The sequence below is a fragment of the Rhinatrema bivittatum genome, chromosome 9, assembly GCF_901001135.1.
Source record: "Rhinatrema bivittatum chromosome 9, aRhiBiv1.1, whole genome shotgun sequence".
NCBI lineage: Eukaryota > Metazoa > Chordata > Amphibia > Gymnophiona > Rhinatrematidae > Rhinatrema > Rhinatrema bivittatum.
The window spans coordinates 26,450,319-26,475,049 of NC_042623.1; the positions used below are offsets into that span (position 1 = coordinate 26,450,319).

The following is a 24,731-nucleotide window of genomic DNA, read 5'->3' on the forward strand; positions in this document are numbered from 1 at the left end:
GCACATAAGGCATGTTGTGGACAGTGGAAGCACCTCGGACCATCCAGTTATACCCCTACAGCACGCTCCGGGTGAGCAGACACACAGTCATTGACGCTCGTGCAAACACAGACCATCATAATTATATAGGCTCTACCAATGCCCTCATCACAGCTGCCGTATTGCTTATGATGACTAACTAATGTCACTAATGACAGATGATCACACAGGCCTCCAGCACAGGGCCTGAGTTGGCAAGAAAGGCCGTCAATACATACATGTGAAACTGTCCATAGAGCCGAAGGCTGTGGCTGAACCCACATTACCCATATCTTGCCCATATGGAGGTTGCAGAATGCTGATGGAGGTTGCACAGGGTGCAATGTGTGCATGAAGGGGTTCCGATGTACGGCTAGGCAGGTGATGAGGTCTATTGATGTACGGCCACTCTCCTTTCCTAACATGTGTACGACCCCTGTGCGGCAACAAACGTGGGTGTGGAATAGGAGGAATCGGTGAACAATGAGCGGGAACAATGACCGTCTGCTAGGTGTCTGGATAGAGGCGACCAGGCTTTCAGCACACAACCTATGCGCACCATGTTCCAGAGCTCTTGGGTACACCAGCACGTGCATGGGTGTGAGTGATGATGGACTAGTTGGTACCCATGACTGTACAGCCACAGCGGTTTCCACGCTTGCTACATGCAGTGATGGGGATGACAGCGGGTCAGGCAGGGTGACAAACTAATGGCTGGCTCTATCATCATACTGGAAGCATTTGTGGCTCATAAAGTATGTAGGATACACTGCCCTGTCGCCCTCATACTGTACGGTACAGTGGTACACTGGGCAGGAAGGTGACCAATTGGGATGATGTTTGGTCTGCGCTCTGACCATAACCCTGCCTCCCCCCCAGTCTGGCCACAATATATGCAAACCCATCCCACCCAGCTTGTGTGAATGGCACAGGTTGGTGTGTTGCCACTATATGACAATGATGGTGCTGCCCACTGCAGCACCCCATACCAGGATGGCATCTCGGGGTACAGGTGGTACCTAGGCTCTGCAGGACACCCCCCCCCCCCCCCTCACCACCATCCACTCTTGCTTTGCCTCTCAACCATGATACCATGCAGATTTACACCTGGAGCCTACATGTACTGTACCTTATGAGGGTGCACCCGTCTGGCAGCACGCGACATGGCTGCACCCAGCGATGTCCTCCACAAGGGTATATAAGGAGGGCCAACGGTGCCATGAGCCCCTGCCATGGCTGGTCACAGTGTTCAAATACCTCACACTTGGCCAAGCATCCTTAACAATTGTGCTACCTGCTGCACCACAGTTGTGTGGTCCTGGTTTCCACTAGCTGGGTATGCAGACGTTAAACAGGCTGCACGGTACGTGCTGTATCTTCTGACATGGCTACCTGTTCTTAATGAGGTGGAATGTGTCAGAGAAGCAAGATGTGCCTAAGGGTGCTGACAAATACCATTACAGTGTTCAGTGTTGCACTTAGCCTCTGCATCAGTACATACACAGGCCACACAGTGGCATGGACATGGAGGCAACACTGTACACCATGTATGGCAAGCATTCGACAGGTGACAGCTTCCTGATGTCCACGTACAGTGGCAAACCATCATTCATGGATTGTGTCCTCCATGGGTGCACCAACAGAGTCCTTAGAAATGCCATGAGTACAGAAGTGTGTGACACCCAGTGATACAGATCTTCATTATAATCTACTGAATTATAACAGGACAACAATCATTCACATGCTGCAGAACCCCAGTGTACTTCCCTCCCTACAGGTGTGCTGGTCAGAAGGTGACAGCTAACCAATGTTGCACACACATCATTATCAGCAGAACATTACTGTTTCCACGTGCTGAATGACCTGTGGCACTGCCTGACAGGCCATATGTGTAGAAGACCCCTTTACCTTGCTTCCCAAGTATGTAGTGCACAGGAGCTGGTGCACAGTGGTGTTACCAGTACTGCTAACTGCGCTGTGTGCAGGCATATAGGGAATAAGGGCCACACATGGACCTACATGTCCCTCCGCGTGACATAGATGCACCCATATTGGTACGTTGGGAGGGTAGGCATCCCATCCACATGATGTCCCTCAAGAAAGGCTTGCAGGTACAGGAGCTTCACGACAGGGTTTGTAGCACAACAGGGGTGAGGTGGGTACATAACATGATGGTGACACAGGTCACACAGTCTGTGTAAAATGTCTGCTGATAATGATGTGTGAGCAACATTGTTTACCTGTAACCGTCGCAACTGCACACCTGTAGGAAGGAAAGTCCACTGGGGTTCTGCAGCATGTTAATGATTGTTGTACTGTTGAGGGACAGTTATGTCTAACGAATATCTGTCACAAGTGACCGATACCTGTGACTGCCCTGTACTGGTTAGCCAATCAACATGCCCTATCACCAAGGACAGTCCACCTTGGTGAGTGGCTGGCATATGTGTGTGTAGTGACCTAACATATGTGAAGACACTGTAGGACTCTGGACCACACAGTGTGGGCCATCAGATGGTGGCCCATGTCCACCATGTGAACAGTTAATGGAGGATCCATGCACACCCCACAGCTAGGAGATGGCACCAGAGGGATGTGTGCCACTACGGATGGGGACCCCTTGTTGCGATCTTTGCACTTTTCAGACCCCCAAAATCCTATATGGGTGAGTAACAGTGACTGCACACCAGCAGTCACCACATCTGTGTGCACATGGACACCCGCTAAACACACTTAAGGCCTGTTGACCATGCCTTACACCGCTTGCACCCTGTACACAGGTATGACAAATTTGCATTAATATTGTCCCCTCTCCGTACAACTAACAGCCCACTTAGCTGGCTGCTGACAGTCTGTGCAACTGCTGTAATACACAGCATGCAGATATCAACATTACCCTTCCCCTGCCACACTTGTCAGGGGCCCACAACCTTAATGCTAAAAGCGTGCCTATAGGATGGCATTCCTGGCACACAACCATGCTGCCATGGTTGGGATGTACAACGATATATGGGATTGCACAGGGTACATGCTTAGCATGTACAGCTGGAAAGGCCTACACAGTATTGTATGCCAATGGTGCCTGGAAATGAAGAGTGTGCATGCGCTACCACTATCATGGATGTCGTGCATGCCAACCTCTCGGTCAGTCACCTAGCAGTGGTGGAAGCAATCGTCCAGTTACCTGCACAGGTGAGAGACTATCTAGGAAGCAACGTAGGCTAGTACCTTAGCATCAGTTAGCCTTACTTACGTGGTGTGTGTCATGCAGAGATAGGTACAATACTGAACCCTGGTCAGATATCCATGTCTGGACTCCTCACCGACATCAGTGCATGACATGAGCAGTGCCATTGCAATACACAGCTGGCCACCCCTTCCCCTTTCCTCACAGATCAGGAGTGCTGGCATACATCAGCACACTCCATTACTGTGCATTCCCTGTACTGAGGAACAATACCTCTTCTACTGTCAGGGACATGTCTGGTACTGCCCTATGTTTTACTCTGTAAGGTATGTGAAAGACAGATGCACATGTAGCAATACTGAACCTCAGGCAGGGGCCAGTTTGAACACTCAGTATTGGTGCAATGTGGGATACAGCATGCAAGGTGTGGTGGGGGTACACCAACAGCACATTAGGAACATAACAAGGACACAATAGGTGGCAGGCTAAACAGGATATTTATTCCTGACAACATTCAGCAGGGTATAGTCAAGTATTATGTCAGCAGTAACAGCATACAATTGATGTTCCTAGGTATTCATTATCTGCAAGCACTAGATAGCTAATGGATCCAAAGTGATCCAATTCTGGACTACATCACTCCACCATCAGCAGTATTTACACATATGCAGGTAGTGGGTGTTATCAGTACTGGCAAAGCATGATTACCTAGGAATGGAGAAACAGGAAGTGGCACCCCAATAGCTTGGATACTGTAATACATAGATTACCGCTGGTCAGTATACAATGAGTAGACAGGCATAGGCCCCAGGCAGTCCATGTTGAAAGAGTGCACTGAAAGAGGACAGCCTGAGAGGCCAGCCAGCAGAGTGAAAGTCCAGGCCCCAGGCAGTCCATGTTGAAAGAGTGCACTAAAAGAGGACAGCCTGAGAGGCCAGCCAGCAGAGTGAAAGTCCAGGCCTCAGGCAGTCCATGTTGAAAGAGTGCACTGAAAGAGGACAGCCTGAGAGGCCAGCCAGCAGAGTGAAAGTCCAGGCCCCAGGCAGTCCATGTTGAAAGAGTGCACTGAAAGAGGACAGCCTGAGAGGCCAGCCAGCAGAGTGAAAGTCCAGGCCCCAGGCAGTCCATGTTGAAAGAGTGCACTGAAAGAGGACAGCCTGAGAGGCCAGCCAGCAGAGTGAAAGTCCAGGCCCCAGGCAGTCCATGTTGAAAGAGTGCACTGAAAGAGGACAGCCTGAGAGGCCAGCCAGCAGAGTGAAAGTCCAGGCCCCAGGCAGTCCATGTTGAAAGAGTGCACTGAAAGAGGACAGCCTGAGAGGCCAGCCAGCGGACAAGGTACCCAGCGGTTCAGCATGTAGGCAGCAGGCAAAAACATGAAGGGTCTGGCTACAGCAGTGAAGGGTCAGGACCAGACAGCAGCAGCAGCAGCAGCAGCAGGAGGAGGCCCAGGAGGCCACAGCAGCAGCAGGGGGAGGCCCAGGATGACACAGCAGTAGCAGGAGGCGGCCCAGGATGACACAGCAGCAGCTGGAGGAGGCCCAGGAGGACACAGCAGCAGCAGGAGGAGGCCCAGGAGGACACAGCAGCAGCAGGAGGAGGCCCAGGAGGACACAGCAGCAGCAGGAGGCGACCCAGGATGACACAGCAGCAGCAGGGGGAGGCCCAGGAGGACACAGCAGCAGCAGGAGGAGGCCCAGGAGGACACAGCAGCAGCAGGAGGAGGCCCAGGAGGACACAGCAGCAGCAGGAGGAGGCCCAGGAGGACACAGCAGCAGCAGGAGGAGGCCCAGGATGACACAGCAGCAGCAGGAGGAGGCCCAGGAGGACACAGCAGCAGCAGGAGGCGGCCCAGGATGACACAGCAGCAGCAGGGGGAGGCCCAGGAGGACACAGCAGCAGCAGGAGGCGACCCAGGATGACACAGCAGCAGCAGGGGGAGGCCCAGGATGACACAGCAGCAGAAGGGGGAGGCCCAGGATGACACAGCAGCAGAAGGGGGAGGCCCAGGATGACACAGCAGCAGAAGGGGGAGGCCCAGGATGACACAGCAGCAACAGGGGGAGGCCCAGGAGGACACAGCAGCACATGGCTTTTGGAGACATGAGGCACAGATCGCACCACACAACCAGCATTAAACAGGCCTTCAGCAGACCAGTCATCCTACAGCACACTGCCAGAATGTGCAGCCCTTGAAACAGAAGGTGGCAGACAGCAGAGTGGCACAGCGGATGCCGGTGGCAGACAGCAGAGTGGCGCAGCGGATGGCGGTGAGCCAGGTGAGCAGGTGGGTGGGAGCTTTGCATGGTGCTTCCCCCTCCATCTCAACGGCACTGCCCCTCTGTAGGGAGCAGCCAGCGGGACATCCTCTTCCATCTCGACGGCACTGCCCCTCTGTAGGGAGCAGCCAGCGGGACATCCTCTTCCATCTCGACGGCACTGCCCCTCTGTAGGGTGTGCATCACAGTGGTGGTTGGGTGTACCTGCCCATACCCTGTTTATGGGGCATGTTGGTCCCCTCAGGGCCCCTTGCCACGTCCCGATGGTCAGCTGGGTGGTGGCAGTTTCATTGGTGGACGGCCCCTGTGGCCTCGGGACACTGAGGGACTTGGCTGGGGTGTTGAGGTTGCCGATGACGAGGCCTGCACGTCCGGCAGCCGCTGCAGAATCTGCAGCAAAACGGTGTTCAGCGTGCCTATCGCTCCTGAGATGCTGTTGCCTGCACTTGTGACTGCTGCCGTCAGTAGCTGGATGTCTCGCCTCTGCTGCCTCCATGCTCGCCTCAGGGCATGCATTTCCAGCACTACCTGTTGCAACGGTGCATCAGGCACTGGTTCCGGCTGTGGTTGGACAGGTGGCGCTGCTGGAGGTTCCTCAGGTCCGGGGGGATGTCCCATGGGCATTGCTGCTCCAGCTCCCGGTGCAGGGCTGCATGGGGACATTACCGGTGTGGCTGGGATGGGCGGGGTAGCCACTGAGCTCCCCGGGGTGCCTGCCCGCAGAGGAGTGGGGGGGGGGGGGGGGGCCCACTCAAATTCCTCAAGGGCCTCGGTCAGGGTATAGGGGCTGACTGTGGGTCGCATTGAGGGCTGCACCTCCTCCTCCTCCGAGTCTGACCACTGTGTGGTTGCGTCCATGTGGAATGGCCTGGTCATCATGGGTGGCCGCCTAAGCCCTGGTGGATCCCTGCTCGTGCCTGGGCCCTCCCAGCTGGCATCAGAGGGCTGCTGCCTGGGACCAGATGGCTCTGTGGGGAGATTGGGGAGAAAGAGGATATACTGCATCAGTAACACAGCTTTTCTGTTATATTAGTGTTACGTCAAACAGGGCCAGCTAATGTTAAACCAACATGTCATTCTGCGTTTACAGTACAGTTAGGTCCTTTACATGTTCCTCATGGCATGGGTGGTGGGGCTGAGGGCTGAGGCCAGGCCCTAACTGAGACAGTGAGCTGTTGCCAGCACGCCTTGCACCCTGCTGCCTGCCCCTTGCTGACTGGGGGAGGGGGGCCACTACTATTCTGCGGAGCACATGGGTAACAGAAACTGAAACCTGCACTAAACATTGTGTTACGACCTTTCACAGGACAGGGGGGGGGGGGCCCCCAGAGGGCAACTTACCATCTTCGAGGTGGGAAGTATCCAGGCGGGGATCCAATCCCTCAAAGACATCTGGTCCCAGACGCTGCATCAGTTGCCGCTCCATGTTGCTGAACCTGATGGGGCATGGGGGACCTTCCTCCTGTGTCCCTCATGTACTGGTTCCTGTCTGCAATCTTCATCTTGAGCTGGGCCTTTATGTCTCGGTAGCGGTGGGCCACCTGCTCCCCGGTGCGATGGATGTCACTCTGCCTCTGTATGTGGCCAGCTATGCTGGACCAGATCTCTGCCTTCGCTGCCTTGGTGGTCCTCACAGACAGGTTCCCAAACAGCCGCGCATAGTGACGCAGGACCCCCTCTATCAGCAGGTCATTATCCTCTGCGCTGAACCGCATGGCACGCTGCCTGACCCTGGCCTGGCTGCCTGGTTGGGGTGCCACTTCCGGAGGGGTCTCCTCCCTATGCTCTCTCTCCACCCCCCCAGGTTCCCCACTCCCTTCCTACCCCCCCACCTGACCCTGCACTTCCTGCTCCCTTCCCCTCTGCCCTGCCTGTCTAGCCCTACCTCTTCCCACCATTCTCTTCTGCCTCACCCCATCCCCCTCCCCTCCCTCCTATCACTTCCCTCCTGCCTATCTCTCCCACTACCCCTGTCCCTGCTCCTACTCCTCATTCCCCTACCACTAGGTCCCGCTTCCTCCTCCTCCCTCCCCCTCCCCCTCCCCCTACTCTCAACTCCCCTCTTCTCTCCTCTCCTACCACTCCTCTCACGCTCCATCCTCCTCCTCCTCACCACCACACTCCTCCTCCTCCTCACCGCCACCAACACCACACTCCTCCTCCTCACCACCTCCACCAACACCACACTCCTCCTCACCGCCACCAACACCGCCACCAACACCACACTCCTCCTCCTCCACACAGATAGACAAACAGTAGACTGACACACTTGCACTCCAACACAGATTACAAAAGACACAGGTAAAGGGAAACAAATGACAACAATTACACAGGACACCGCACTCAGTAATCAAATCTAATAGCACCTCTCTCAGATTAACTCCAACTCCAACACCTACCTCTCTCCACAACTCCTTCCAAACCCTCAAAGGAGGTGGGGCAGGAAGTGGGCTCTTATACCTGACACATTATCGCGGGACGCGGTAGGTGGTTTCACTTTGTTTCGCGTACCGCGACAAAGTCGCGTACCGCGATAATATTTGGGACTTTTTATCACGAATCGCGAAACTGTCTTCGCGAATCGCGAAACTGTCTTCGCGACTCGCGAACCCTTTTCACATATAGTGAAAAGGGTTCGCGAGCGGCGAAGTTTTCCCGATGCACGAAAAGGGTTCGCGAGCGGCAAAGTTTTCCCGATGCACGAAAAAACAGTGATTTGCATGGGAATGCCCCCGTTTTTTATCGCAGGCGGTACCAATGCGGTACCACTGCGATATTGGAAAATGAGGCCCTAAGTTTGTGTGAGGACGACTCCCTCTTAAGAACATAAGAAATTGCCATGCTGGGTCAGACCAAGGGTCCATCAAGCCCAGCATCCTGTTTCCAACAGAGGCCAAACCAGGCCACATGAACCTGGCAATTATCCAAATACTAAGAAGATCCCATGCTACTGATGCAATTAATAGCAGTGGCTATTCTCTAAGTAAACTTCCTCCCAACCCAGCCAACATACATAAAATAAAGGCCAGAGGGTCTCTCCCTACCTCCCTTTCAATAAAAAAAATTATCAGGCAGGTGTCCCCCCCTCCCCATTTTCCCCTCCCCCAACCCCAAAATAACAGTTGGAGTATGGTTTCCTCCCGGACTCCCCAACTCCAGAAAACATCCTTGGGGTATTATCTCCCACCCCCCCTCATGCACCCCATTACCTCAAATTTCTGAAATTCTGTAATCAGAAGGTCCAGGGGCATCCCCTATCGCTGGGTGGTGCCATATTCCAAAATGGAGCCAACCTGACCTTACCCCAGTCACATGACTGGGGCAAGTTGCAGGCATCAAACCACAGCCACTTGGAAAATGACACCAATTGGTGCCAGGGCTACGGGGTACCCTGGGTCCTTGCTCCCTTACTGACTGAGCAGGAGACTATTCTGCCATTCCCTGACTGCTATTTTACTGAATAGTCAAAAACATGAGAGAAACAGGGAGATCCAATTGCCATTCTGAAGCCAACTTACATCGAGAGATGCCATGGCACAATAACAGCCCTTGAGAGACACTATCTCAGGGACTGTCATCATACTGTGACAAATTTAAACAGCCCCCTTAGCAGTTGGCTGCACCTAGGTTCTGTGACAGAATTCAACCAATCTGGGAGCAGCACCTGCTGAAGTCCCATATGTCTATGTACCTATGAATTATAACTAAAATACAAAGGTGTTTTATTTCACAAAAATCCTTGTAATAGTAATAATAAAATTCTAAGCCGGCGATGCTAAAGACCCCTCTTCATACCTGGGCAATATTTGCCTAGAAGTCTAATTGGGTGGGCATCTTCACACTCTGGGGCCAATGCAATAAGATGTGCGTTATAATGGGCGCTAATGTTGAGCATCCGTTTTCTTAACACACAGCCAAGTTTCCTGGGCGCACGATGCAATATTTAAATGAGCTGCTTCATTAAAAAGAATGCGCGAGGGAAGAGTTGTGCGTCCCTAGCACTCAAATGCATCACGCACCAACAATTGCAACAGGTGCTTAATATGAGCATCTGTTTTATCTCACTTAAAGTTGATTTCGCCCAATGTACACATACAATAGCAAGGGATAAAATCAGCCTGGAGCATGTATATTGTACGTACAGATTTTTTTTTTTTTTACACAACAAGCTATTAGATTATACCTTGATACTTATTCAGCACTAGTAGATTTAAGTCTAGAAACGATACTAAGTAGGAGAAACCACAGAGGAAAGTATTTTTCAAATTTCTCCTGAGCCCTTGACTCGCAGATTGACTTAATGCCACCTCCGGGGCCAGAGCTAAAATTGCCGTGTTAAAAAGTGTGCATTGGCCACCCAGTTATTTTCTGCATCTGGGGATAATAACTAATAGCCTCATCTGCATAGAATTAACATGTGATGAGCACTATCAGCTACGCGTTTGTTCAGGCATGCGTTTTGGACGTGCTAATCTACTATTGCATCAGGTGCTAGTCTAGTACGTAAAACCGCTTGTATACTGGTGCATCGGGCTGGGCGCACTTTATTATATCTGTCCCTCTGTTGGTCAATCAGATTTCAAGGTTCCTTAGGTCAGTTTTGTGTTATTAATGAGTCTGTTTTAAAAACATGGCAGCAGTCTATGCAGCAGTTCCAATCACTTTCAGTTGGAACTTATGTGCACAGCTGTTGAAAAGTAGATTTCTGAAACAGAAGTAAAAAAAGGCATCTCATAGAAATTGTGAAAAGGAGAAAATTGTGGGATTTGTACATTTCTTTGCCAAAATGTCAGTACCCTATCTCCATAGCCCACTTCCGTAAATCAGTTTGAATCATTGCTTGCCACCCTGAAGAAGGATATTTCTCTACCTACTGTTATTATGTGTATAGCTTAGCTTTCATTATTGTACCGAAGGCTAATCTGTGAATGTTCTCTTTTAAGGGTAAGCTCCAATAACCTGACTAAGGAATCTGGAAGAACCTTGGCCCATATTCTTCAGGATCCCTACTGTGGCATTGAGTCTCTCTCGTAAGTAGCTTTGTTCTTCAGCTGTCTCAGGATATGAAAGGTTCAAAATGTCTTTTTAGGAATGGAAAACTTAATTTCTTGTGTTTTCTGTCTCCTGCAGTCCAAGGAGGTAAAACAGCCTAAAACTGGATATTCCCACTTTTTTATAGTTATATTTTTTATTTGACAAATTTCAATACAAAGAAAATTAGTCAAATAAAGATAAAATGATATCTAGCATGTACAATTATTTTTGTTTTTCCATTTGGATTCTCCTGTTTCGGATTTGACTCAAGTCCACAATAAGGAAGAAACCAAGTTGGTGGTCTTAAAAGGAAATAAAGAAATCATCAAATCTCTCACTAACCAGTCACTTAAACATATAAGTATATCCTGTCACTCTGTTCTATTGGTTGCTCAAATCCAAATTTGTTTCACTATCTGTGCTAAGACAGCAATTGATTTATATTTTATTAAATTTACCAACTGATCAGGTTCCCAAAAAAAAAAAAAAGAAGTTAGCCTGAAATCTTTCAATTCACTGGCAAGTAGATTTAAGGAAATATGTTGATCCAATATTTAAAACTGGATTTTGCAATTCCAAAAATCTTCCTGGTATTCTGCATGCTTCGAGTTAAATCCAGGAACTAGTCCTCAGACTCAAAAAGGAAAGATCCCTATACTTAAAAAAAATGAATGCAGAATCAAGTTGCAAAAGTAGCTACAAGTATTGCTCAATTCACCACTTCCTGTCAGAAATTTTTCAACAAGGCAATGACATCTAAGTTTTCCAAAGTGACTAAAATATGTGCGTCTACAAATTCTTTGACTGTGTTGACATTTAAATCACCATAGCACTCTTGAAATGGAAGCAAAGTCTTTGGAGGAAACAAATATACCTAACAAATATTTCCTCAGCACCTCATAAGAAGAAAAGTCATTAATCAAGGATAATTAGTAAACTGGAGAGATTTTTGAAGAGTCTACATTTAACTGCAAAGAGATGTCTTTAATCAAAACAATTTAGTTTGTAGCTCTGAGATTTTGCTTCAAACCCAGGACAAGGTATTTCAAATTTAGCTTCTACATCCCCAGTAAAATGGCAAAGTTGAGAAAGAAGATGTTCTTACAGATTGCCTATCTGCACCATCATATGCCACAGTTCTCCCAAGGAGAACTTTTCAGGTGTTTTTGGAGTCTTACCTAAAGCACCTGAATCAAAGGCAGGAGCAGTTGCAGCGTTCAGGGATCCGAATTGCAACATTTCTTTAGTCAGCCCTGACCCAGTCTGGCAGATTTTAGCAGGCCAAGAAGTCTGCACTGTCTGAGGGAACACTCAGCTGCTTTTGCATTTCAAGCATCTCTCTCGTTAGTAGGCTGGTATTCTTGCCTCCAACTGTATCTACATTGCAAACTCCCTGGTCTGATGCCGATGTGAAAAATGCTTCATAAGTGTTACGGTCCTGCCCGCGAGGAGCGCGGGCAGGCCCTCACCTTCCTGCAGCTAGCCGAGCCGCTGCCGCTGCTGCCGCGCTCCCTCCGCGGTGTCCGGGCTCCTCCCCGGCTGCCATCTCTTCCGTGCAGCAGGGCCGACCCACCGCGAGCTCCCCCTCGCGGCCGGGAACCCCGCTGTCCGTCCGGGCTTCCCCCGACGTGCCTCTGCCTTCCCGGGGTCCTTGGCCGGCAGGGAGGGCGTCCCTGCCAGTGCCCGTGCTGCAGTCCGGGTCCTCGCCCGGCAGGGAGGCCGTCTCTGCCGGTGCCTGCAGTCTACTCAGCTTTACAGCCCCTGCAGCCAGCCTTACCGTCTCTCCTGCTTCTGACTTCACGGCTGGAAGCCGCTCCAGCAGCCTGCCACTTCTCCAGCTTCAGGGCAGGGCTGCCCCCATGCTTGCCTGGCTTCCATGGCTCCTCCACGTGGCTGGGAACGCCACCAGCTTCCAGCACTCTTCTCTCCAGCTTCCTAGGGGGCGAGCGCGCGCCTCTCGTCTGTTCTTCAAGGGCCAGCCAGGTGTGGCCCCTGCTGGCTCCTCCCTGGGCGTTGTCCACCTCAGCTCTACAAAGGGATTCAGCGTCCAGTCTGTCTTTGCCTTCACAAGGAGTTGGTCACTCCTGAGATCCTCGTTCCAGGAGCTGCCTTGTGTTCCAGCCTTCTGCAAGGTCCAGTGTCCCGTGTTTCCTGTTGTTCCAGTCCTGATGTCTTCAGTCGTTCCAGTCCTGATGTTCGCTTGTCCCTGTTCCTGCCTTGAGGTCTGATTCCTAATCCGGTATCCATGATCCAGCCCAGATATTACAACCCTTGCACCTTGTTCCTGAAACTCGCCTGAAAGCTAAGTACCTTGTCTTGAATCTCCTGAAAGCTAGCATCTTGATCCTGTGTCCTCCAATGTCCTGGTACCTCGCGGCAAGCCACGCCGTGGTCCGTGACCAGCCCTCGGGGCGGGCTGGTTAGGGCTCTCTGTGATGCAAGCCATGTACCTCGTTTCTAAGAACTCGCCTGAAAGCTAAGTACCTTGCCTTGAATCTCCTGAAAGCTAGCACCTTGATCCTGTGTCTTCCAATGTCCTGGTACCTCGCGGCAAGCCACGCCGTGGTCCGTGACCAGCCCTCGGGGCGGGCTGATTAGGGCCATCTGTGATGCAAGCCATGTACCCCGTTTCTAAGTCTCTGAGAAGTCCTTGTTCCTGACCCTGTCTCCTGCCTTCTTCCCTGTTGCCTTGATGTCGGTGCCAGATCCAGTTCCTGATCCAGTCCCATATGTGCTGCCCTTCGTCTTTGTCTGGTTCCTAGCCTTCTGGCCTGTTGGGCCCTGGAGTGGCCAACAGGTGGGATTCGTCCCTGCGCTTTGGAGCTTCCCTTCCTGCCAGCCGACGGGGCTTCGGATGTCAGTATCCCAGCATCGGAGTTCGCTTCGCCTGGTTCTCTCCTGCATTTTCCCGTTCTCTGCGTGGTCCGTGACCTGCCCTCCAAGGCAGTGTTGGGGATGTGTGGGACAGGGTGGCCCGTGTCTCAGTCCCAGGAGTGGTCTGAGCAGGGTACCCTGAGGGACTGTGCTCAAGTCTCCCTTCAGTCCTAGTTCCTGAGTCTACATCTGCACCTTCAGTACCTCGCTTCTGAATCTACCTCAGCATCTTCAGTACCTCGCCTTTGAATCGACCTCTACACCTTCAGTACCTTGCTCCTAAGTCTACGTCAGCACGCCCAGTATCTTGTCTTTGAGTCTTCGTCTGCACTTCCAGTATCTTGCTTCTGAGTCTACGTCAGCATGTCCAGTACCTTGCTTCTGAGTCTACGTCTGCACTCCCAGTACCTTGCTTCTGAGTCTACATCTGCACTCCCAGTACCTTGCTTCTGAGTCTACGTCTGCACTCCCAGTACACTGCTTCTGAGTCTACGTCTGCACTTCCAGTACCCTGTTCCTGAGTCTCGTCAGAATCTATGTTCCAGTCTTCGCTGTCCTGGCCTCTGTCCGGCCTGCCGCTTCGTGCCGTACCCTGCGGCAGGTCCGAAAGGGCTGGGAACGGTCAGAGGACTGTTCACAAGACCAACATTGCGTTGTTGGGTCTTCCAAAGCATGCAGGTCCGGAGGAGGGCCTGTCGCCTGGTCATCACTCCAGTCTTGCTTCCGTCCTACCCATGCTCGGGCATGCCACGCCTCCCGCGGCCCTCTTCGGAATCCTCTGGGGTCGAGCCGCGGCCCAAGGACACACCTCTCTCAGGAAGTGGGATCGCTCTCCGAGCGCTCCGCAACAATAAGAACATAAGTAGTTACCATATTGGGTCAGACCGAGGGCTATCAAGCCCAGCATCCTGTTTCCAACAGTGGTCAATCTAAGATACAAGTACCTGGAAAGTACCCAAATAAATCCCATACTACTAATGACAGTAATAAGCAGTAGCTATTCCCTAAATCATCTTGATTAACAGCAGTTTATGGACTTCTCCAAGAACTTGATCAAACCATTTTTAAATCCAACTATGCTAACTGCCTTTACTACATCCTCTGTCAATGAATTCCAGAGCTTAAATGTGCACTGAGTGAAAAATAATTTGCTCTGATTTGTTTTAAATGTGTTACTTCCTAACTTCATGGCGTGTTCCCTAGTCCTTGTATTATTTGAAAGAATTCACATTTACCCATTCTAGTCCTTTCATGATTTTATAGACCTCTATCATATCCCCCCTCAACAGTCTCTTCCCCAAGCTGAACAGTCCTAACCTCTTTAGCCTTTCCTTATAGGAGAGCCATTCCATTCCTTTTATCATTTTGGTCACCCTTCTCTGTATCTTTCCAGTGCAACTATATCATTAGAAGAAAAAAAGAAAATTATGGTACTGTTGGTCATTGGTAAGACCTCACCTGGAGCATTGTGTTCAATTCTGAAGACCATCCCTCTGAAAGGATGACCTGAAATGATCCAGAGAAGACTATCAAAATGGTGCAGTGTCTGTACCAAAAGCCTTCCGAGATGAGATTTAAGGACCTAAATAAGCATACACTAGAGTAGAGGAAATATAGAGAGGATATGATAGTTATTCAAATGTCTGAAAGGTATCAATACACAAAAAAAAATCTTTTTCAATGGAAAAGAAGTTCTAGAACAAAGTGCTGCTTTTATTGTGCACTGAATGCATGTAGTGCATATAAGAATCATTCCATGTACATTGTTTGTGTCAATGCTAATGCACTTTGATAAATAGGCCTTAAAAGTCATTTGTTTTAAAAATCCCCCAAAAGAAGTGAATGAATAGTTCTGAGAATGTCAAACGACTTGTGTCTTGAATATTTGTTTTTTTTCAGCCTGGGTACCAATAAGCTGGAAACTGCTGGTGTTAAGCATCTATGGAAAGCTCTAGAACAGAACCACAGCCTACAGTTCCTTTATTTGTATGACAATGACATAACGGATGAAAGTACAGCAAGCATGGCTGAGAGTCTGACCAAAAACACCATCCTTCAAAAGCTGCAGTAAGTTCTTCAGAAGTTTCTGGTCACCTTGGTACGAGGTTCATAGGGAAACCTACAGTGTGAACAACCCCATTCAAGATATGCCATCTTTACCAGATGAAAGAAACCACTACAGTTGTTAACAGGGACAGTGCAAGGATAGTATTTTTCTTCCCCCATCCTCCCTTCCCACTAAAAGCATGTGGGTAATCTTAATGGGGCAATTTTCAGAGGCCTGCCTAGCTCTAGCATGTGGAGATACTTTCACCGCATATACGGTGTATTTAAATTTGAAAGAGAAACTAGCCTTTGAAATTAGCTACTGTAAAGCATCAATCGCGCCAATGTACTTTACACATGTTAATTGTGAGAGGGGGGTCAAATATTTTATTTATTAAAAAAAAATTCAATAAAGAGAGTGAGTAATAAATCCACAATGAAGTTCTGAGACAGCATTGTGTGAGCAAAGAATTAACAGCAGCGACCCAATGCAGTGTTGTAGCGAAACAAGGTCACATCGCTGATTATATCATACATAGCATCCATTTTTTTCTGGGGGCTTTCACCTCATGTTCTGAAGAACACACATTAGGTAAGTGTTTAATTCTTTGAGTAGAATATAAAATGCTCACAAGGTTTTCTAAAAGAAGTATTAGCATTCATACCAACTTCAATATGCATTGACGTTTTGGCACATCCACTTCATGTCCTGAAAAATGAAATGGGTGCAGTTTCTTGAGTAGAATAAGAACATGCCATACCAGGTCAGACCAAGGGTCCATCAAGCCCAGCATCCCGTTTCCAACAGTGGCCAATCCAGGCCATAAGAACCTGGCAAGTACCCAAAAACTAAGTCTATTCCATGTTACCATTGCTAGTAATAGCAGTGGCTATTTTCTAAGTCAACTCAATTAATAGCAGGTAATGGACTTCTCCAAGAACTTATCCAATCCTTTTTTAAACACAGCTATACTAACTGCACTAACCACATCCTCTGGCAACAAATTCCAGAGTTTAATTGTGCGTTGAGTGAAAAAGAACTTTCTCCGATTAGTTTTAAATGTGCCATATGTAACTTCATGGAGTGCCCCCTAGTCTTTCTATTATCTGAAAGAGTAAATAACCTATTTACATCTACCCGTTCTAGACCTCTCGTGATTTTAAACACCTCTATCATATCCCCTGTCAGCCGTCTCTTCTCCAAGCTGAAAAGTCCTATCCTCTTTAATCTTTCCTCATAGGGGAGCTGTTCCATTCCCCTTATCATTTTGGTAGCCCTTCTTTATACCTTCTTGCATGTAGGAATAAGTTGTTTTTTTTAATGTGTGTAAGAAATTAAGAAGTTTGAAGAAAACACAGTAAATTAGTATTACTGTATATACAAAGTTTTTTTGAACTATGAATATATGCCACAAAGTTGATATACTCTATTGCTCAATCTCTAAGGCAGTGGTTCTCAACCTTTTTTCTGTCGGGACACACCTGACAGATGGTTCTCACATGCGTGACACACTGACCCATGATCGTCACAGGGCTAGATGTAAAAGTACAGTTTGCATCCACGGGAACCCCCCTGACCCACAATAATGGATGTAAAGCAGAATTATGACATTCCCCATACAACTCACCCTACAAAAAAGATATTCTGGTTCTGGTGTCATCTCAGTAACAGCAACTCAAACTCCTTCTACTTCCAGGCTCAATAGCCCTACTTATGAAAAGACAGCAGTTTACCACCAATGCATGTCCTCTTGAGAAAACACAACAAATAAGACTGATACAAACGCTTACATGCTAGTAAAATATCTCGGTAACAGACACAGAACCGACCTAACATACTCCCAGGATCTATAGTAATGCACATAAACTAATCCGCACACAGTTACACCTGTATTATGGAATACACTCAAACAGGAGCAACCCTATCTATGAAAAGGCAACACTACAAATATTAAATCAGGTCCTAAAAACCAATACACCTCTTATTAGGAAAACAGAACTAGCAAGCAGCTATAGATCCCCACACAGAAATAATTGTAAAACTATACTAATAAGCAGAATAAATGTTTCACAACAACTATGAACAGAATAACATCCAACAATTAAAAACTCATAAAAACTATTAAAAATTCTCCAAACACCAATAAAATATTTCAAAAAAAGCAGACACATCACATAATATTAAATAATTAAAATGGCAGTCAATCAAGAAAAATAAACTTAAAAAGCCACCTTTACTTACCCTCTCCAGCAGCTCTCCTACTCCTCTTCCATGCGGGCTGTAGCACACACCAGAAGCAGCAGTAGTGGCTAAGCTCTATACTCATGGTCCTCTTCTTTAGGGCCCATGTCTCTCACACACACACCATATCAGTCATGCCCCCATGACCAGTTTCTGTCTCTCACACACCAATCATCTCCCAAACAGTCTTTGACAAACACACCAGTCACCTTCCTGAACAGTTTCTCTCATGCCATACACACACATAGGCTTCCCACTCCCGTGTTCCCCTTACATATATGGGCTTCTCACTCTCATAATCACTTTCTCTTTCTCACACACACTCACCAGTCTCTCACTCCCATGCTTGTTCTCTCCACATGCACAGGCTTCTCATACCCATAATCACTTTCTTTCTCTCACACACATACACAAACACACACACCAGTCACCTGATCTCTCTCATGCATACACACACACAGGCTTCCCACTCCCATGTTCTCTTTCAGATATACAGGCTTCTCACTCCCATGCTGTGTCTCGCACACACCCAGGTTTCTCACTCCCATGCTCACTCTTCACATGCTTCTCATTCCCATAATCACTTTCTCTCTGTTACACACACACACACACACACACACCCACACCAGTCTGTCTCTCATTTCCATGCTTGCTCTCCACGTGCACAGGCTTCTCATTCCCTGAATCACATTCTCTCTCTCTCATATTCACATACACACCAGTCACCTTATCAACCAGTCTCTCTCTCATACATGCACACACACAGAGGCTTCCCACTCCCATGCTCTCTCTCACATAATCAGGCTTCTCACTCCCATGCTCTTTCTCACACACACACACACACACACACACACACACCAGTCACATCCCTGACTGTCTCACACTCTCACATACACATCAGTCATCTCCTTGAGCAGTCACTTTCATTGTCTCTCACATATACACATACATCATCTCTCTGACCAATTTCTATCACACACATGCTCTCGATCAAATACATTTTCTCACTTATACACAGGCTCTCAATCACACACATATTCTCTCACACTCTGGCTGGCTGCTTCTCTCTCTTTCTCAACTCAAATTTCAAGAACATCTTCAAACCCTTGTCCACAAGGGGTTTGAGGTAGGAAAGCATGAGATAAGAACAGCTTACGATATCTTCGACACCTCCACTAGAGTGTCTGCAACTGCCATTTCGGCAAGACGCTGGGCCTGGCTCAAGTCTTCTGGCCTTCGCCCAGAAGTACAAGACAGGCTCTCTGACCTGCCCTGTATAGGAGATAATCTGTTCGGTGAACAGATACAGCAAATAGTGGCTGAATTAAAGGACCAAATACGGTAAATAAAACAAGGGTAGTATAACAGTCCTTAACTTAATAAAACCCTGTACCAACTAAAGGACATGAATATCTGTTATTATACACGATAAATTTCACATACATATATTCAATTATTATAGCCATTTAACAAACAAGAATTAATTTTTTAAAATTTGTATAATTTATTAAACATACATTTTATCACAACTTGACATCTGGCATATATAAATATTGCATCAATATCATTAAACAAGAAAATCTTATCTAAGACATATATATTGGGGCGGATTTTCAGAGCCCTGCTCGCGTAAATCCGCCCAAAACCGGGCGGATTTACGCGAGCAGGGCCCTGCGCGCCGGGAAGCCTATTTTACATAGGCCTCCCGGCGCGCGCAGAGCCCTGGGACTCGCGTAAGTCCCGGGGTTCTCGGAGGGGGGCGTGTCGGGGGCGAGTTGGGGGGCGGGCCCGGTCGTCGCGGCGTTTCGGGGGCGTGCCGGCAGCGTTTTGGGGGCGGGTACGGAGGGCACGGCCACGCCCCCGGGCCGTAGCCACGCCCCCGTACCCGCCCCCAAAACGGCGGCCCGGCGCGCAGGAGGCCCGCTGGCGCACGGGGATTTACGCCTCCCAGAGGGAGGCGTAAATCCCCCGACAAAGGTAAGGGGGGGTTTAGACAGGACCGGGCGGGTGGGTTAGGTAGGGGAAGGGAGGGGAAGGTGAGGGGAGGGCAAAGGAAAGTTCCCTCCGAGGCCGCTCCGATTTCGGAGCGGCCTTGGAGGGAACGGGGTAGGCTGCGCGGCTCGGTGCGCGCCGGCTATACAAAATTCATAGCCTTGCGCGCGCCGATCCAGGATTTTAGTGGATACGCGCGGCTCTGCGCGTATCTACTAAAATCCAGCGTACTTTTGTTTGCGCCTGGAGCGCAAACAAAAGTAGGCTATTCGCGCGCCTTTGAAAATCTGCCCCATTATATTTTTCTTATATTTTTCAACATTGTGTGGATACCCAAACTCCCCGCATTTTCCCACATAAATACACATAAATACAAACACTAAATATCCCTTAAAATGTACTAACCATTCACTCATCCATCCAGCCAATCATTTACTTAAAAAGCTCCCCACCACTATTGCACCTTTCCCAAAAACATATTTTACATACAAGAAAATCACAGTACACAGATTCAGAATACGAGAACCCTAAAACAGTTTTTTACAAGCATCATATCTTCAATATCAATTTTAATTTTAAATTTCTTACATGTTCAATACTGCATTACGCTGACAATCCGTGACAAGGACCTTGTTTCACAGATTAGCTTCTTCAGGGGTTATCCTTCACGATGCTATCTTATATATACTCCCCCTCACATGGGAGCCTCAATTCTCCGTTGTCCTGAACCTTCCAATTATTACATCGATATCCACACTTGCCTATAATATAAATACTGTTAATAGTGACTATATTAGGTTATCACAAAAACAATCAATTACTAATCAAAAATACTCATAACCAAGAGAATCCTATTTATATCCAGTCATCTCGTATGTACAATATACATCTCTAACCATTTCCACACAATCCCAACAAATAATATCCAACACCATTATCTTGAAAATGTACCAAATATCATACTCACTTCGTATCAATAAATTTTCAGGTGCGATTTAAAATGCATAGTTCAACAAGTATCTCCAACGAAAGTAATGTAGAATCTATAACTCCGTCTTAACAAAAACTTCTCCAACGGCATGTATCTTTCTCCTAGACATAAGAACATAACCCAAAATCAACCTATATATCTCTGGCATTTATCGGAATCAGGTCTAAAGACCTCTTCCATCAGAATGCATGTCAGTGTGGTAGCCACTTTCATAAAGGTGTTGGGGATGTCCCTATATCAGTACAACCCCACGTAACTTGTTTTCTTAAAGGCTTACTCCATATCAAGCCTCCTTTACGTCCTCCGGCCCCTTCTTGGGACCTTAATCTGGTTCTCAGGTGGCTCATGAAACCACCGTTCGAACCTCTTCACTCCTGTGACCTAAAATATCTCACATGGAAAGTGATTTTCTTTTTGGCTATCACTTCAGCTCGCAGGGTTAGTGAATTACAGGCCCTAGTTACCTATCCGCCTTACACTAAACTCCTGCAGGACCGGGCGGTACTCTGCACTCACCCTAAGTTTTTGCCTAAGGTAGTTTCGGAGTTTCACATTAATCAGTCCATCATACTACCTATCTTCTTTCCCAGGCCCCACTCCAACCCAGGGGAACAGTCTCTGCATACCCTAGACCGTACAGTTGCCCACAGGAAGAGCACTCAGTTATTCGTCTCTTTCCATCCCAACAAACTAGGGCAACCTGTGGGTAAGCAGACTCTCTCCTCCTGGTTGGCGGACTGCATATCTTTTTGCTATCAGCAAGCAGGCATTCCTTTCCAAGACCGTGTTAAAGCACACTCTGTTAGGGCCATGGCGACTTCAGTAGCACACCTACGATCGGTGCCGCTTCCTGACATTTGTAGGGCTGCCACCTGGAGTTCTCTCCACACTTTCGCAGCCCACTATTGCCTAGACAAAGCCGGAAGACAAGATTCCATCTTCAGCCAATCTGTCCTGCATAGCCTATTTCCAAAGTGACGTACCAACACCCTTCCGCCTGCCCGGTGGGGTTCAGGATGCCCTCTACCAAATTCCACCCCAGTTGTTGTGCCTGTTGCACGCCGTTGGGTACATTTGGTGCATGTTCGGATATCCTCAGCTTGGTACTCACCCATATGTGAGGACTACCATCCTGCTTGTCCTGTGAGAAAGCAAATGTTGCTTACCTGTAACAGGTGTTCTCACAGGACAGCAGGATGTTAGTCCTCACAAAACCCGCCCGCCGCCCTGCGGTGTTGGGTTCGTAACATTTTGTTGTTTTATTTTTTCGGCACTACCTGTAGCTATCAAATAAGACTGAAGGGGGACCCCTGCTGGCTGCAGGGTTAGTGCCATGCTGGGCATGCCCAGTAGGGGCCAGTCAAAGTTCTGGAAACTTTGACAGAAGTTTTCCGTAATTGGGCTCCATCCTGATGATGTCACCCATATGTGAGGACTAACATCCTGCTGTCCTGTGAGAACACCTGTTACAGGTAAGCAACATTTGCTTTGGTTTTTTTTTTTACTTTGTTTTTTGCAGTCACTTCCTTCTGTTTATTAGTGATTAATAAATCCTGGGGAATTAAATTACAGGATGGTATTTTTAACTATCAGTTTTCCTTTCATAGAGAGGGGTCTGCCCCAAGGATCGGGCCATACTGCAGTATACAGCAGAGTTGGTGATCTGGGTTTGAATCCCTCACTTCATTGGGTCTGAGAACACCATAGTAGCGGAGTGCTTAGGTCTGAGGAAGGGAAGGCATTGGCCCTTTCAGTGGCAGCTCCTTGTGGTCAGTCAGGGGGTGGGGAAAGGAGAAATCAGGGGAAAGTTGTAACAGATTACAACAATAAAGCAGATTTGCTTACCTGTAACAGGTGTTCTCCCAGGACAGCAGGATGTTAGTTCTCACAGATGGATGACATCATCAGATGGAGCCTGGAATGTAAAACCTTTGATTGGCATTCTGAGCATGCCCAGCCTGCCACTATCATAAGAACATAAGAACATAAGAAATTGCCATGCTGGGTCAGACCAAGGGTCCATCAAGCCCAGCATCCTGTTTCCAACAGAGGCCCCCCTCAGTCTCATATCAAAGTGAAAAATAAAACTGCAGACGAACCCAACTCCGTGGGGTGGCAGGTGGGTTTCCTGAGGACTGACATCCTGCTGTCCTGGGAGAACACTTGTTACAGGTAAGCAACTTTGCTTTCTCCCAGGACAAGCAGGATGGTAGTTTTCACAGATGGGTGAATACCAAGCTGCAGGCTGACCCCAGGACGTACAAGGCCAACATGCACCCAATAACATGCAACAGGCACAACAGGGGTGCTGTTGGCAACAACGGAAGGCAGCATGAACCACACTTTGGGCCCTAGGCAGGGAGAGTTGGGTTCTCACACTTGGAACAGGATCCAAAGGACAGAGTGGTGAAAGGTGCTGTCCTGTCGACCATCCTTGTCCAGACAGTAGTGGGCTGCGAACGTGTGGAAGGAGCTCCAAGTCGCAGCTTTGCAGATCTCAGCAATAGGGAATGTACGGAAGTGGGCCACTGATGCTGCCATGGCTCTCACTGAGTGTGCCTTTACTCGGCCTCCGAGCAGAAGGCCCGCTTGCTCATAGCAGAAAGCGATACAGTCCGCTAACCAATTGGACAGGGTCTGCTTGCCCACCGCAACCCCAAGTCTATTTTTGTCAAAGGAGACAAAGAGTTGCGTGGACTGCTGTGGGCTGCAGTATGCTCCAGGTAAAACGCCAGAGCATGTTTGCAGTCCAAGGTGTGCAGAGCCCGCTTCCCCTGGTGGGAGGCTTTAGAAAGAAGGTAGGCAGAACAACAGACTAATTAAGATAGAAATCAATCACCACCTTAGGCAGGAACTTAGGGTGAGTGCGTAACACTACCCAGTCATGGAAGAACCTCGTATAAGGCGGATTGGTCACCAGTGCCTGCGAGGACAGTGATCATGTGACAGCTCTGGTGGGACTGGCTCGGTCCTTTCACCTCTGGTACACAGCCTCAGCCCGCTTACTTCTGCAGCGGCGTCTGTGTACGTCACCCTTATGGCCATGAGGGTGATGCAATGGACTCTGCATTCCCAGTGGCATCAGGCCTCCCAGGAGCTCTCCACGCTAGTCTGGATCACCAGGCCGCTCAAGGACTCCCTCGCATGGTGGGAGCAAGTGGCCAACCTGGTGTGGGGTCTTCCCTTTCAGGCCCCTCCTGCTCAGGTGATCCTTACCACAGATGCCTCCAACATCGGCTGGGGTGCACATGTGGACAGCCTCTGCACGCAGGGTGTGTGGACAGTGGCCGAGGCAAGCCGCTAGATAAATTTCCTGGAGCTATGGGAGATGAGGTATGCCCTGTATGATTTCCAGGATTGCCTGTCCCACAAGATTGTCTTGATACAGACGGAGAACCAAGTGGCCATGTGGTTTGTGAACAAGCAAGGGCGCACAGGCTCTGCCAGAAGGCCACGCAGATCTGGCCTGTGCCCTGTCCAGGGGCATGCTCCTCCAAGCGGTAAAGGTGGCAGGGACGGAAAATGTGGTGGCAGACTGCCTGAATCGGACGTTCCACCCCCACAAGTGTTCCTAAACCCCTCTTTGGGGTCTTCCAGATGTGGTTCTCTTCACCTCCCCACACAACCACAAGGTGAGTCGTTTCTACTCCCTGTACAGGGAGGACAGAGAGCCAGCCCTGGATGCCTTTGCTCAATCATGGAGCGCAGGTCTCCTGCACATGTATCCTCTGCTTCCACTGATAGGCAAAATCTTCGTGAAGCTACAGTAAGACGGGGGCTCCATGATTCTGATAGCCCTGTATTGGCCGCGAAAGGTCTGGTTCCCGATCATACGTGACTTGTCAGTCCGGGGAAGGCTCGCCACCCGAACCTTCAGTCATTGGCCCTCACGGCCTGGATGTTAAAAAGCTAGTGTTGCAGTCCCTCGACCTTTCAGAGAACATGTTTCAGGTCCTGGTAGTTTCTCAGAAGCCTTCCACTTAGAAATCCTACCAGTAGACGTGGAGGAGGTACTTGGTCTGGTGTGTGGAGCCAAGATCTTGACCCTTTCATTCACGCTACGGCTCCTGG

At 48.9% G+C, this 24,731-nt stretch overlaps 1 protein-coding gene across 10 annotated transcripts in view; it reads left to right on the top strand.

Moving 5' to 3' along the window:
• Positions 1-24,731, top strand: part of LOC115098699 (protein NLRC3-like) — a 157,216-nt gene that overhangs the window by 127,242 nt on the left and 5,243 nt on the right. For all 10 annotated transcript variants that reach the window (XM_029615513.1, XM_029615512.1, XM_029615517.1 and 7 more), the window contains 2 exons: positions 10,425-10,511; positions 15,289-15,456. In XM_029615513.1, the coding sequence (XP_029471373.1) occupies positions 10,425-10,511; positions 15,289-15,456 (255 nt within the window). The remainder of the gene's footprint in view (positions 1-10,424; positions 10,512-15,288; positions 15,457-24,731) is intronic.